Source organism: Taeniopygia guttata, chromosome 1A, assembly GCF_048771995.1.
Source record: "Taeniopygia guttata chromosome 1A, bTaeGut7.mat, whole genome shotgun sequence".
Lineage (NCBI taxonomy): Eukaryota > Metazoa > Chordata > Aves > Passeriformes > Estrildidae > Taeniopygia > Taeniopygia guttata.
Genome location: NC_133025.1, coordinates 2820406 through 2834715, shown reverse-complemented (window position 1 = coordinate 2834715; position 14310 = coordinate 2820406). Strand labels below are relative to the sequence as shown.

The following is a 14310-nucleotide window of genomic DNA, read 5'->3' as shown; positions in this document are numbered from 1 at the left end:
TATTTCTGACTTAGAGTCTCTCACTGGTTTCACTTTCAAACCAGAACACTCAGCCTACCTTCCTTGCACTCCAGGGCCACCCTGGACTCCAGGTTGTCCATCTGCATCTGCAGGCGCTTGAGGGTGAGGTCGCTCTCCCGGGACTTGCGCTTGTACGCGATCAGCACGGCCACGATGAAGATGATGAGCAGCCCACCAGCCACCGCGATGCTGACGATGGCTGGCAAGCTGAGAGGGCTGTCTGGGGAGATGTAGACCATGCCTGGAGAGAACTCCATCCCTCCTACACGAGCCTAGAGGGAAAGCAGCAAAGAGCTGCATTGAAACTCTCAGGTGAGCAGGAGCGCAGAGGAGTTCTGTCATCATCCTGGCTGAGGGTGAATGGTGACATCCCCTTGTCTCCCAAGCCAAAAGAGGAGGTATTTGGATATGGAACAGCTTAAAAACTTTTGAAATGCCACACAGAATCACCTCTGTTGGCACTCACCATGAATCCAGCCACAAAACGACTTGTGGTGAGACGAGTCACCAGCCACAATTTCTCCATATCAGTTTCTGGATTTTTCATTCCCCATCCCGATGTGTTGTATGGGGCAGTGATGTCACTCAGTCCCAAAATACACACAGAACACAGAGCTCAAGGTATGGTCTGATGGTTCCTAACCCCACAATGGGGCAGAGGATAGCTGACCCAGCGAGTACAGTGGGACTGCAGAAATCAAAGTCACTATTTTCTTTGGACTCTCCCACCAGATAAAACTGTACTTGGAAGACTCTGGGATAGTGAAAAACCACCACAAACCCCACAAAGTCTGGCCCATTCTCTTTACAGCACCTATCTTAGCCACACATTGTCAGGGTGACTGCAGATGTGCACCAGTAAGAGTTGAACACAGCTTTTTGTTCTCCATGTACTCCCAGAGGTTCCCAGAGCTGCTTCCAGCCTCTGGAAGAAGCTGCTGTGAAAAGGCCTTGGTTTTAACAACCAGGAAGAAACTCTGCAAGCAGTCCTGCTGCAAACCCAGCAAAATGTTCTGCTGAAGCAAGTCCCTTAGAGCCTTTCTTTACAACATGAACACCACTCCCAGCAGGAATCCCACAGGACACCGCTGGCTTCAGGCTACTACAAGGCTGTTCAAAGCTATTTGTAGAGCAGGCAAAGCTTGAGTGGTGGGAGAAAAGCCCTGCTGACTGGCCTGAAGTATAAAAAGGCTTCTAGGGCTGTGTTGTGGTTTGGGAATGCTGGTTGTAGGTCAGCAGAAAGCTTGAAGGATGATGAGTCCCATCACTTCAAGCCCTGCTGACTGGCCTGAAGTATAAAAAGGCTTCTAGGGCTGTGTTGTGGTTTGGGAATGCTGGTTGTAGGTCAGCAGAAAGCTTGAAGGATGATGAGTCCCATCACTTCACCCCAGCTCAGCTGTGTCACAGAGAGGCACAGCTGGCCCTGCAGCCTCTTGCTGCCAGGCAGAAATGCACTTAAGACCCCAGCAACAACTGTTTCCTACTCCCAGTGTGGAATTAAACTGTTTTCTTCCTCCACCATGAGGAGTTCTCCCTCACATTTCCTCACGTTTCTCCCCCACACCCCAGCCTGGTGTTCAGCCTTCTCCAGTGTCCCACTGGCTCTCAGTTAATCTCCTGGACACTTACTAATCCCAGGGCTTCCCACATCTCAGCTCAGGCACCTACTCAGGTTTCCTCTCTAGGCTTCAGGAGGAAGAAACTGGCCCAGCTGGAGCCAGCAGAAGAGACTGCAGAGCAGAATCATGAATTAATGAATTTTCCCAGGTGCTCTCCACCCCAGCCCTTCCTGGGGACATGAATCTCAATGACTTTATTATCTCCTAGAAGTTATTGCAGTCCCAGTTGCAGCCTCAGGGAAGAAGGTTGTTTTGCTCTACCACCAGGTGTAAGCTGTTCCTCAGTGGCCAAAGAGACACAACTACACCCTTATGTCATGAACAAGACCAAAGTGAATGTCTGAAAACAGCTAATTTCCATCCACAAGGCCCTCTCATGCCATTTTGGGATGGGGTCGGGAGAGATGAAGTGTCTGTGGTGAAAAACAAAACTAATCCTAAACTCACCTGCTCAGGTAATAGTTTCAAGATGACCAATTGCTACCATGACATTTGTGGCTTGTAGAGCATTTTCAGTGGCCAAGAAACCTCAGACACACAGTTGGGATGCAGCAGTAATGAGTTTTCTCATATATTTCAAGATGCAACATCCAACTCATAAATCCTGAGGTTTGTTGTTGGAATGTAGCCTGCTCAACTGAGAAGACAAACTGCCAAAATCACATCCTAATCCATGCACTGGAAGTTGTTCCCTTTTGCCCTAGACCACTGTCCCAAAATTTTCTCACAGCTCACATGCTTTCCTTCCTGTCAGTGGATCAATAGCTTAATTCTTTTTCTCTTTCTCCAAGCTCTGCGATCAGATGAGTCCATTCAAGGAAGATCAGACTAGACTCAAACAATCCCCATCCCAAATCCCAGAGCAGATCCATCCTCAAAGCTGGAAGAACAGCTCATCTCCATAGGTGGGATTTCTCTCACCAAATATTCCGCGTGCACATCCGAGTTAGACACTGCAGCACGATTCCAGAGTCAACAAAGAGAAAAACCACTTTCAGGATGCGATTTATGTGAGCTGCTCCTGAAACCTTTGACACTGGGATGAGGCATTTCATTTAGTGGAAGTTCCCATTTCTCTCCATTAATGATAAGGGGATCTAAGCTCCAAAAAAGCAGGTGTTCAAAGTTAGGCCCAGCGTGTTCCCCTTCAAAGGTGGTTTCATCACTGGGAAGGTCTCACAATCCACAAGTGAAGCTGCCATGATCTGAGGGAATCTGGCTCTTGAAGAAGAAAATCTATGAGACTGCTGTGTTATTGTGAGCTTTTAAAAGAAACACAAGAAAATATGCACACACCACCCTATTTCACTTCTTAATCCATTGAGTGGTTCTGGAGGAAGCTATTTTTAACTTCAAGAAGACTGACCAGGAACACACCAAAGAACAACAATCTGGCCATTTTTAAAGACTATTAATCATTAATTTGTCCTAAAATTACACTAAATATTCTAAATGGGCTCTGTCAGAGCCCAGTTTTCTCCAAAGAAGTCTTAGTGGCCACCTGTAGGAGTTCAGGAGTTCTGAAGAAGTGTCTTTCCTGGTGCAGATTTGGCCAAATAAAATTATCCCTCTAAGGATGAGATGAATCACATCCTGACCTTCAGCTGCTGCATTTGACCATCTCTGCATTCATTATAGAGATTCTGGTGTACTTTCCAGGCTGTGTTAGAAACCAACAACCCTTCAGATGTATTCCACATCTTCCCTGCAGACCTTCTCTGGTGTAGTCACTCATGGATCTTCCTCACATCTCTTTCTTTTCCTTGAAAAAACTTGCATCTGAGTTTTAGTCAGTCTTTTTAACCATCGCCCAGGCCTTTTATTTCTTTGCTATTTTTTTTCAAATACTTTACTCTGTCATTGTGTAAAAGACATCTCAAAATCAGACAGCTCAAAAAAAGACAGATCAAAAGCATGTTGTCATCAGCGTGTGTCATTGGCACTACTCCTTCACTTAGAAATAATCTCTGTGTTGCACCAGTTGATTCACTCCCATGGCTCTCTCTCAGCTTGTGCCACCTCACTTTGCAAAGAACGGGTTTGTTCAACAATTTCCTCAAGGTCAGAGAGTAAATCTTTGGCAAAATCAGGAGGAGGAACTTCTATCAGTTATCCTGGCCATGAAAGAGATGTTTTGATACCTTGTGAATGCTGATCTAGAACACAGGCTGGGCAGAGTTAAAGAATAAATTCGGGATTTATTCAAAGTATCTCCTCCTTGGATCCACCTTGGGCAGCACCAGAGCCCAGCCAGGGCTGCACCCAAGATGAACCAAAATGGCCCCAAAATGCACGAGCGCTCCCAGGGGCTCTCCCTGAGATCAGTTCTGCTCCATTGGCACCTTGGAGTTCATTGTCCCATTCCAGCTTTAGCCCAGGCAGTCCCATCCTGCTTGTTTTTCTCTCTCCAGCCCACGGTGTTTGTGCTCCTGGGCTGAGATTTGGATCATTTGTCCTTGGTGCCCAGCTGGAGCAGGAATTGTTTTGTCTCCCTGCTCTGTGCAGAGAGCTCACCATCCCATAATGTGAAGCTCAGAACTGCACACTTAAGCATCACAGATTGTCAAAAATATAAAAGCTAAAACCAGAGGTATCAGTTTATGTGAAACATGGTCCCAGCCTGAGCAGCAGAGATGCTGTGCCATGCCGGAGGAGGCATTTTCCAATCCTGGTTCCAGGTGCAAAGTCCATCCTTGAGAACCTCCATCATCTTCCAAGTTTCCCAGCAGTATCCCTCTTTAACCAGCATCCTCAAAAAGGGATTGTTTTTTAATCTTTGGGTTCAATTAAACTGTCCAAAGCTGCAGGAGCAGGGGAGTCTTCCCAATTAGTGCAGCCTGGCCAGATGTCCATCACCCTGGATCCCCAGGGGTTGATTATTGCTCACCTGGCTTTGAGTTTTGTCTCCCCAGGATTGGCTTTGTCCCTCTCTGACTAACCACATGTTTAATCATATCCACGAAAATGACAGGGAACACTTATTGCCGTGCTCAAAAGCTTTGCTTTTCACACAGAGAAAATCTCTTACTTCATTATTGCTCTTCTTGGAGAGTCTTAATGTGCTTTGCAATGAATTGAGATACATGGTGTATTTGCATGGCTGGAGAGGATTATTGCCTCTATTTTCCAGATGACAAACTTTGGCACAGAGAAGTTAAGTAGCCACTACAAGGGATCCCAGCAGCAGCCACAAACAAGATCCAAAATGGTCATCATGAACTCTGCTTCCTAAAAGTTCCCAGAAAAATCTTTTTAAAGATCAAAGTCTCTGAGTCTCCTTGCACTGAAATAAATAAGTTAATATGATACAGCTTTGGGAAGTGCAACAGAAAAACAGTTGCTCATAAGGAATGAGAAACACCGATGTCAGTTGTCAGCTTTTGTTGTTCCCACCCACAGCTTGGTACAACTCCAGGGTGTTTGCTGATATGAGGTTTATCAAGCACCAGCATCAAGGAATTCAAATTATTGAGAGGAAAGTAAAAAAAGGAGTAAATAAATAAACTGTGAGAGGAGGAGCAGCTCCCTCAGATGTAATCACCAGGTCCACTCTTCACAGGTTCCAGGAAGGATTTGTAGGAGCACACTATGTTTTACAGAAGTCAAAACTCCGAAGTCTACTCACACTATTGTCCACATCCTGCTTTTTTTTTTCCCCTCTCCTACATAAAGGCAAATTTTAGTTATCATCCTGTCAACAAAGTGGTGGGAACTGTGCTGAATTTAACATTTTCGTATAGGAACAGGTTACATGTGGTCTCATGTGAGAATCCAGGGTTCATACAACCCATACAAAAACAGAAGAGAGGCAAACTCTCCTCTTGGGTTTGATCATGAAAGGTGTCTCACTGTCCACAAAGACCTCCAGGTCACTTTTCCACTGTTCTACTTCGCAAAATTACCCTTGATGAGAATATTATACCAAAAAGGGGCTCTGATGTTTCTGGGAAGGCAAACAGTGATGCAAACCCCTTGGAGCCCTCTGCCAGCTCTTCAGCTCTGCTGTGCCCTCTCAGGCCACCCAGGGAGAAGGGGCTGAGGGTCAGGCATCACTTACCATCACCTTGTGCCTCCCAATGAGGTTTGGGGACTCACAGAGGAGCTGCACATCTGACACAGTCACTGCACAGGGCTTCTCCCCCACCAGAACGGTGTAGTTCAGTCTGGCATTGCCTCCTGCCACCGGTGGGATCAGATTCCTGCCCTGCACAGAGAGGAACATCACACCCCAGAATAACCAAACAAACGTAGGAAAGAGGTTTTTTTTGCCCCCCTGGTTGATCCCTGGGATACAAGTGTTGATATTGCACTTGATAGGTGTGGATGGCTGATCCCTGACCTGCTCCAGGCCAGATTGGATAGATGGGGATAGATGCTTCAGCGTGTCCAGAGGAGGGCAACGAGGCTGGTGAGGGGCTTGGAGCACAAGCTCAACAAGGAACGTTTGAGGGAGTTGGGGCTGTTCAGCCTGGAGAAGAGGAGGCTCAGAGGTGACCTTATTGCTCTCTACAGCTTCCTGAAGGGAGGTTGTGCACAGGTGGGGTCAGTCTCTTCCATAGGGCAGCACTGGCAGAACAAGAGGACACAGCCTCAGCTACGTCAGGGAAGGTTTAGGTTGGATATTAGGAAAAAATTTTTCACTGAAGGAATAATAAAATACTGGAATTGTCTTCCCAGGGAGGTGGTAGAATCACCATCTCTGGATATGTTTAAAAAAAGACTGGACTTGGCACTTGGTGCTATAGCCTAGTTGAGGTGTTAGGGCACAGGTTGGACTTGATGATCTTAGAGGTCTCTTCCAACCTCATTATTCTGTGATTCTGTGATTCTGTGATTCTGTGATTCTGTGATTCTGTGATTCTATGGGGCTTGGAGCAGCCTGGTCTAGTGGAAAGTGTCCCTGCCCATGGCAGGGGGTTGGAATGAGATGGCCTTTAAGGTCCCTTCCAAGGTAAATATGATTCTATTATGACATTTGCAGTTCGCCATTTGCTCACACAGAGGGGAAAAGCCAATTTAGAAACTCACGCAGAGAACAGCGTGAGTGGTCACAGACTCAGGGCAGTCACAAGGACCTGTCCTGCTCCTCCTTCTCTGCAGCTGAGTGGAAATGTTCCATCTAAGTCCTGCACAATAAAGCCCTTACTAAACACAGCCAGGAAAGTAAGTCAGACCCCTTTCCAAACATGCAAAAAGCACCTGCAGGTAAAATTACTTTTTTGCATATTCACCATGTAAAAATACCAATACAGAAATGCTGTGTTATAAAATTCCTTCTCTGTATTGCTCTGAAGTTTACAGAAATGGCAAAAGACTGGTTTGGGTTTAAACAGGGGTGAGAGGAAGGTCTTATATGTACAAAAAAGGAAACAGAGTTGGGTATTTCACTGTCAGCCACATTGCAAGGGTAGAAGATTATTTCCGGTGAACAGCAGTGGATACAAACTTGGGCTGCACACAGGAGTTTATAATTCTTAATTATGGGTGTGGGCAGTGCTTGTGTTTGCTGATGGTGACTCTGGTATGGTTCCAGAAGAGGCAAGGAATGGAGGAAATTTTTGGGATCCCATCAGGATGATTTAAGGGGGTGCTGGCAGGCACAGAGAGGAAGGAGGCAGAATTTCAGTCCAGTCCTTGGTCCCCATCTCACCTTCAGGATGATGGGACTTCCAGGCTTCAGCTCCAGGATCCCTGAGGGGTTGAAAACCTCGAAGATGGGGTTGGGGTAGTAGGTGAAGTTGGTTTTGTTGAGGATCAGCAGGGACTGCACATTGTCAAGGATGAAGCCAAACTCCTCCGGGCGCTCGGCGAGCTCAGACTGGTGATTGGGGTCCACAGCCAGAGCTGGGGCCTGGCAGGTCATCTCTGTGCTGTTCTGCACCTCACAGTTCTGGGGAAAGACACCCAAAACAGGGAATATTTATGGAAATAGGGACCCTGGCAGGTCATCTCTGTGCTGTTCTGCACCTCACAGTTCTGGGGAAAGAGACCCAAAACAAGGAGTATTTATGGAAAAAGAGACCCTGGCAGGTCATCCACAAGTGAAGCTGCCACGATCTGAGGGACTCTGGCTCTTGAAGAAGAAAATCTATGAGGCTGCAATGTTATTGTGAGCTTTTAAAATAAATACAAGAAAATATGCACACACAGCCCTACTTTACTTCTTAACCACTGAGTGGTTCTGGAGGAAGCGATTTTTAACTTCCAAAAGACTGACCATGAACCCATGAAAGAACAACAAGGTTGTTCTACACCTCACAGTTCTGGGGAAGGAGACCCAAAACACAGAATGTTTATGGGAAATAGGGAACCTGGCAGGTCATCTCTGTGCTGTTCTGCACCTCACAGTCCTGGGGAAAGAGACTCAAACCAAGGAGTGTTTATGGGAAATGCCCCCACCCTTCCTGGTGGGCAGATGGCTCTCAGGGAGAGGGAGGAGCAGACCCCCACGGTTATCCTGGGACAGGCTGGTGCTCCTCTGCTTCCAAACATTCCCCATCCCACAATCAAGGCTGGACAGGGATGAGGAAAGCCTTGCTGGGGCAGGTGTGTGGAGCAGTTTGCTCTTCAATAAGGCCTCCTGTGCCTCGTGAGAGAGCTCAGCCTTTGTTGCCAGTGTCAGCATCCTTCCCTAACTTTGTTTCCTTCTGGAAACAGAAGTTTCTTCCCTCATTTTTTGCACAGCACAGATCAGTCAAAACCTCACTGCCACCTTGCAATCGGGTCTCACACTCAGGTCGTTTTTCCAAAAGTGTTTGTGCAGTACATGCTCAATTGTGTGCTCAGGATTCCAATTTGGATATCAGGTTACCTGAAATGAATCTCAGCAAGCTGGAGAAGCAAAGACAAAGTTGAAGGTCTCAGAAAACCCTGAAGTTTGGTTCCAGCCCTGCCAAAAACCTTATTTTTTGTGCGTGTCCTTCACGGATAATATTTCTGGAAACAAATCATGCCCTCTTTTTTTGGCTGCAATAGGAGATTTTAAACTCCAGAGGTGTCAGCCAGCCCCTGTCCCCACCGTGGCATGTCCCCTCCCCAGCTCTGTGTCTGTACTCACATTGACATGCTCCTTTCCTCCGTGCTTTGCCCGGATCTGAGGGTTTTGGATGAGGTCCAGGTGAGTTCCCCACACGGCAATGGGAGTGTTGCCACTGGAGAATAAGAAATGGGATTAAAGAATGAACCCAGCTAATAGATGTCAGAGCTCACCACACCAGGAATGGGTGATTTGTGTTCCTAAATGTTGGTAGCAAAGTGTCTAACCACGCCTGGTGGTCCCGTAGAGAGGGAAGGAAGAACAAAACAAATAATATTCCATTCATTCATAAGGGGAGAAATAAGTAAAGACAAATGCTTGCTAAAACTGCCATGTCAGGCAGGGTGGTTCTCATTGTCAGGATTCAGCAATCACAAGAAGAACAGTGAAGATTTAACACAAGGCATTTAAAATGGTCCACAGGCTGTATCTCCTATATCACCTCAATCAGCCAGAGAATTATAAAAGATCCTGAATTGGAACTCACAAGGATCATCCAATCCAACTCCTGGCCCTGCAGAGACACCCCAGCAATCCCACCCTGGGCATCCCTGGGAGTGGTGTCCAAAATGCTCCTGGAGCTCTGGCAGCCTTGGGGCTGTGCCCATTCCCTGGGGAGTTGTTCCAGTGCCCAACCCAAAAGCCCTCCCATGGAAACAGCTCTTGAGCATTCTGGGTTGAGGGCTACAGCCCCATATCTAAGCTGCTATCAAACCTCACCCTGAGCACGACAATGTCACATCAGTGAACTCTTTGGTACCACCAGGGAACCCAATCCTGCAGCAATTAGAAGAAATAGAGCCAAAGTCTTCAGCTTTGGTGTGCATCAGGCACTGACTTGGTGTGGGAGTCCAGGGCTTCCCTCTGGCTGCCCTGGAAGGTCTGGGACCCTGGCAGGGGTCAGGAACCCCCCTGGACAGAGCCCCCAGAGACACTGTCTGTGATCTCTGTCCATGGAAAAGAGTTTTCAATCTTACAGGATGAATTACAAGCTCTGAGTGTTTGATATAAGGAATAATTAAATGTGGCACGGGTGCAAAAGTAAAATTTTAGGATTCTAGATTAGGGGTTCAAAGGGGACAAGATGGAGGAAATTGGGTGTGTCTTGTCCTTTTTCTCCTTCTTCATGCCCTCCATGTTTCACTGTGGTGTTGGCATTTTTCTGTTGGTTCAGGCTGGGGACACACTGTTCAACGTAGGTGACAGATATTGGCACGTTATTGTAAATCCAGCACAGGGAGTTTGTGGTATTTAATGTTTGTACCATCCCACTGAGGGCAGAGCCCCACACGCTGCCCTGCAGGACAGAGCTGCGGCAGGGCAGCAGAACATGTTAGAGATAAACAGAATAAACAACCTTGAAACCAGCACAGACGAATTATGGCTTCTGCTTTGGCAGCGGGGCTGAAAGGCAGAGACTTTCTACAATCTTGGGATCATCAATACCACAGATTCCGACAGCTTGGTTTCCATGTGGTGGCCCAGCACGAAGAGAGATTCCCAGTCTCTGTGTCCCCCGTGCTCAAAGGCCAATTTCCTGAGAAAGCCAACTCCCACAAGCCACAGCCCACAGGCATCTGCTGGATTTTCTCACTTTTATGGGGAGATGTAGCTGGATCCCCCCTCACTCCCTGCAGTCACTGTCACCACGAGGAAGCAGCTCTCAGAAACACCCTTCTCTCCTTTCCCCTGCCTCTTCCAGCTGCAGCCAGCAATTGTGGGACTTCAGGGAACGGAGGGGGAGGAGGAAGGAAACACCAAAGGACCATTCCCAGGCTTCACAGGGCTGGCTCTGAACACCACAGTAAGGAGAAAGGCTCACCACAGGCAGCTTTGGCCATCCCAAATTAAAGCAGCTCTGATCTGTCAGGGTGAGCTCTGCTGTTACAGCATGAAGTTGGGGCAGAGTGATCCAAGAAAGCAAAACCTTCACCTGTCTGGGCTCACACAGCCAGGACAGGAGGAGGAAATGTCATCAGCAGACAGCCCCATCTCTGAGGGTTTTCCAGGGTGAGGAGTGCTCTCAGCAGTTTCAGCACCTGCCTCTATAACTCCCTTTGGAAACTGTCCAGGATGCAGTTTATTTCCTGCTGGGAAGGGGAGGCCATGTGGAAATCAATGGGGTTGTGAAAAGAAAGCTCAGAATCCCTTTCCTGCCTCCAGGTAAAGCTGCGTGTACAGGAAAGGTGAAGTGCTTGCATTATACATGAGAAAACACCAGAGAATAAACAGCCTGGAAGGAAAAAGGCAACAAATCTCCCCCATTTCTGACCTTTGTTTTCAGTGTTCCTGATTTATCTTCCATTATTAATCAGCTGGGGAGGCAGGAGTGAATGCAAACATGCACAGAAGAGCTGTCAGGTCTGGGTGAGCTCTGCTCCAGCCTCTCCAGTGGCACCCACACTGATGAATCAAAGAGGTTTTGGGTTTATCCAAAGAGTTTTTGGGTTTATCCAAAGAGTTTTGGGTTTATCCAAAGAGAGTTGGCACAGCCATATCTTTCAGCACATATTCATGGGACACTTCTCTGGGAGGCTCCTCATGGTCTTTCACTCAAGGGCTGGACTGGTCCATGGTTAGGGCAACATTTGACCTTGAGTTTTGCAGAGTGTCTCAAGTTTTTTCTCTCTGAAATCATCAGCTATGATGGAATATTGCTAATGGGAAATGTTACAGGGCAAACCTACATTTTGTTGTTTCCATCAGATCTGGATGAGTTTTTTTGAATGAACAAGGGATCCTGATGAAGTCACACATCTGCTTACAAGAGACTTGCCTGACTTACAGAAAAAATACCCTCTTCCCAAAATTCAGCTTTGCTGTAAAGATTCCTGACATCATCCAGGGAAAATTCTTCAAAATCCAGAAATGTATAAACCAAATTGTTCTTTCTCCATTGTCTTCTGAATTTTGGCTGTGAGCCTTTATGTTAATAATAAAAATATAATTTTATTGCTATTATATATAATTTAATAATAATATCATTACTAATGTAATTAATCTCTGCTGATTCAAACTAAAAGGGATTTTATATCTTTACTTGGCTGAAAGTTCTACATTTTCCACAAAAATCCAATGTGTGAACACATCTACAGGTATCTGTGTCTATATAAAGACAAATCCTTTTATTTAATCAACCAAATCTGTGCACACAGTTTTAAACCCACATCTTAAACATCCTCTATTTGGGTTGAAATCTGAGCTTGCAGGCTCAGACCACAGGCAATAAACACAGCCACAGCACCTGACCAGAGAGAGAGAAAAAAAAAGGTAATGCAGTTTTTTTGTTTGCTGAAGACTTAAAATTACCCCCAAACCCTCTCTGGCTTGAAAATAAAGGAAATAAAACTTTCTTGACTTGAAAATCACCTGCCATTGGCATTTATGCCTGTATCTGGATGCTCAGCCAGGTGGGAGCAGAGCCTGGAGACCTGCTGCTGCCCAGCAAAATAACAGAGGTGCCAAAAGCCCTCAGAATTTGACAGTTTGTTGCCCCAAAAGACCCTGAGTATCATTTTCTGCCTGCAGACTCAGGTAATTGCTGGATGAAACTCAAATCAAATGCAGATCAAAAGTATTAATGGAGCCTCATAAAATTTTATTTACTTGCCAGCCCAGCATGTCTTTTTTTTTTTTTTTTTGGCTATGGAAGTAAATTAGCAGTAATCTTTTCTTTATTGTTTTGAAAAATAAAGGTTTTAAGCCAGGTTTAGTACATTCATTCACTGGTTTTGCCAAGCTGGTTTAGTGGCAATCACCTCTCCCTGGGAACAGCTCAGCCCCACAGTTAAAGCACCTAAAACTGTCCCTGACACCCCAAACTCCTGTGGTAATCCTGAATATTTCATCTTCTCTTTGCAGGGTTGTGCACCTTTGGAGTGACTCCAAAGTCCTTAAGAAGGAGGATTAAATTGGGTAGGTCTGGTTAAAAATGCTCAAGTTGATGCTTCCTGATTTCAGAAGAAGAAAGCAAAAGAGAGAGGTTGTACCCAAAAATGCTCCATCCCTGGAAATGCTCAAATCAGCCCTGAAAGTTTTCAAAAGCTGTGTAGATGTGTCACTTGGGGACACATTTTGGTGGTGAACATGTCAGTGCTGGGTTAAAAATTGGAGTCAATTATCTTAGAGGTCTTTTCAAGCCTTAATAATTCCATGAGTGATGAGACACGAGCAGTCTCAGCCATCCATCCCAGCAGCTACACACCCCACAAATAACCTAGCACCCCCAAACAAGCACCTCACCCTTATTTCCTTTTTTTTTTTTGCATCTCCAGGCTGGGCAAAGCTTTGCTAACACACCTGAGGCATCTCCTTGGTTGGTCCTTCACATCTCTCTGGCAACTTCAGCAGAGAAACCAAGGAACAAGCAGGCTTGGAGAAGTCCTCCCAGCCACACCCAAGGCCAGGTGGAAGAAGGTCCCTGTGCTGCAGCTTTCCAGGGGAAATTCAGGAATTCACTCTCCCAGGCTGTCAATCTTGCACCTTTTAAGCAGCACTGAACTTGCTATATAAGGGAATAAAGTGATTTCTCATTTCACTGATAACCTGGACTCTGACTGAAAAGAAAAGCCCCAAATGGAAAATCCTGACACTAAAGCTTCAAGCCCAATGTGCAAAGACTCAATCCGGCTAAATCAGTAAATTCCCTCACGGTAATTAAAGGCACTAATTGATTTGTGAAAACATCTTTGGGATGGGAGCTGAAATGGGGGGATTTACAAGCCCTGCTCCTAATCCCCAGGGACTCCAATCAGTCCAGTTTGACAGGGAAGCAGAGAGCTGCCGTGGGTGAATGAGGGGAGACTAAGATTTCTTATTTTGTATCTTCTCAAGGAAATACCAGTGCATTTAATGACCAATTTCTCCCTTCCTGAGGCCACTTCTCCATGCTTCTGAGGGTTTGGGTATCACTTTGATGCTTTCCACAGCCAGGGCAAATGCTGCTCTCAGGCACCTTCATGTGAACCCTGTGAATTCACCAAAGCAGCATCAAGGGGGTGAAGAGAAAAAGGGATTCCTAACGAGGAGAAAGGCCCTTGGATAGGGCAGGGAGCAGGGCTCCCTTTGTATTTCATCTCAGGACAGAGCCCTGGGGCTTTCAGGCACCGTGGCCAGATAGGCAGTGCTTAGTCCTGAGGCATCAAGTCCATGAAGGCTGTGAGAAATGTGGGAATTTTGAGTCTATGAAGGCTGTGGGAATGTGGGAATTTCAAGTCCATGAGGGCTATGAAAAACGTGGGAATTTCAAGTCCATGAGTGCTATGAAAAATGTAGAAATGTCAAGTCCATGATGGCTGTGGGAAAGGTAGGAATTGCAGCTTGCAAACTGTGAGAGAATGAAATGGTTCAGGGCTTAAATATTGCTAAAATCATGGAAAGGCTTTTGCCCACAGTAGCAAAGAAGCAGCTGCTCATCTGTGGCTACCAAAGCCAGCCCTCCCCAAATACACCTACAAACAGAATTTGGAGTGTGGATAAGTGTGGGATGAGATAAATGTGATACAATTGTCCAGTCCTCCCAGGTCTAGGGAGAAGAATGTGATTCTACAAGAGACACTGGGATGCTGGTGGCTCAAATACTCAGGAGAAGCTGCCATGGGCAAAGCACCCACCCAGGTGCCAGGGGCAAGCACA

At 46.3% G+C, this 14310-nt stretch overlaps 1 protein-coding gene across 2 annotated transcripts in view; it reads right to left on the bottom strand.

Moving 5' to 3' along the window:
- Window positions 1–14310, bottom strand: part of PLXNA4 (plexin A4) — a 467181-nt gene that overhangs the window by 52652 nt on the left and 400219 nt on the right. For both annotated transcript variants that reach the window (XM_072918513.1, XM_030289996.4), the window contains exons 17-20: window positions 8698–8791; window positions 7291–7530; window positions 5698–5844; window positions 59–293 (exon numbers count right to left, since the gene is read on the bottom strand). In XM_072918513.1, coding sequence (XP_072774614.1) covers window positions 59–293; window positions 5698–5844; window positions 7291–7530; window positions 8698–8791 — 716 coding nt within the window. The remainder of the gene's footprint in view (window positions 1–58; window positions 294–5697; window positions 5845–7290; window positions 7531–8697; window positions 8792–14310) is intronic.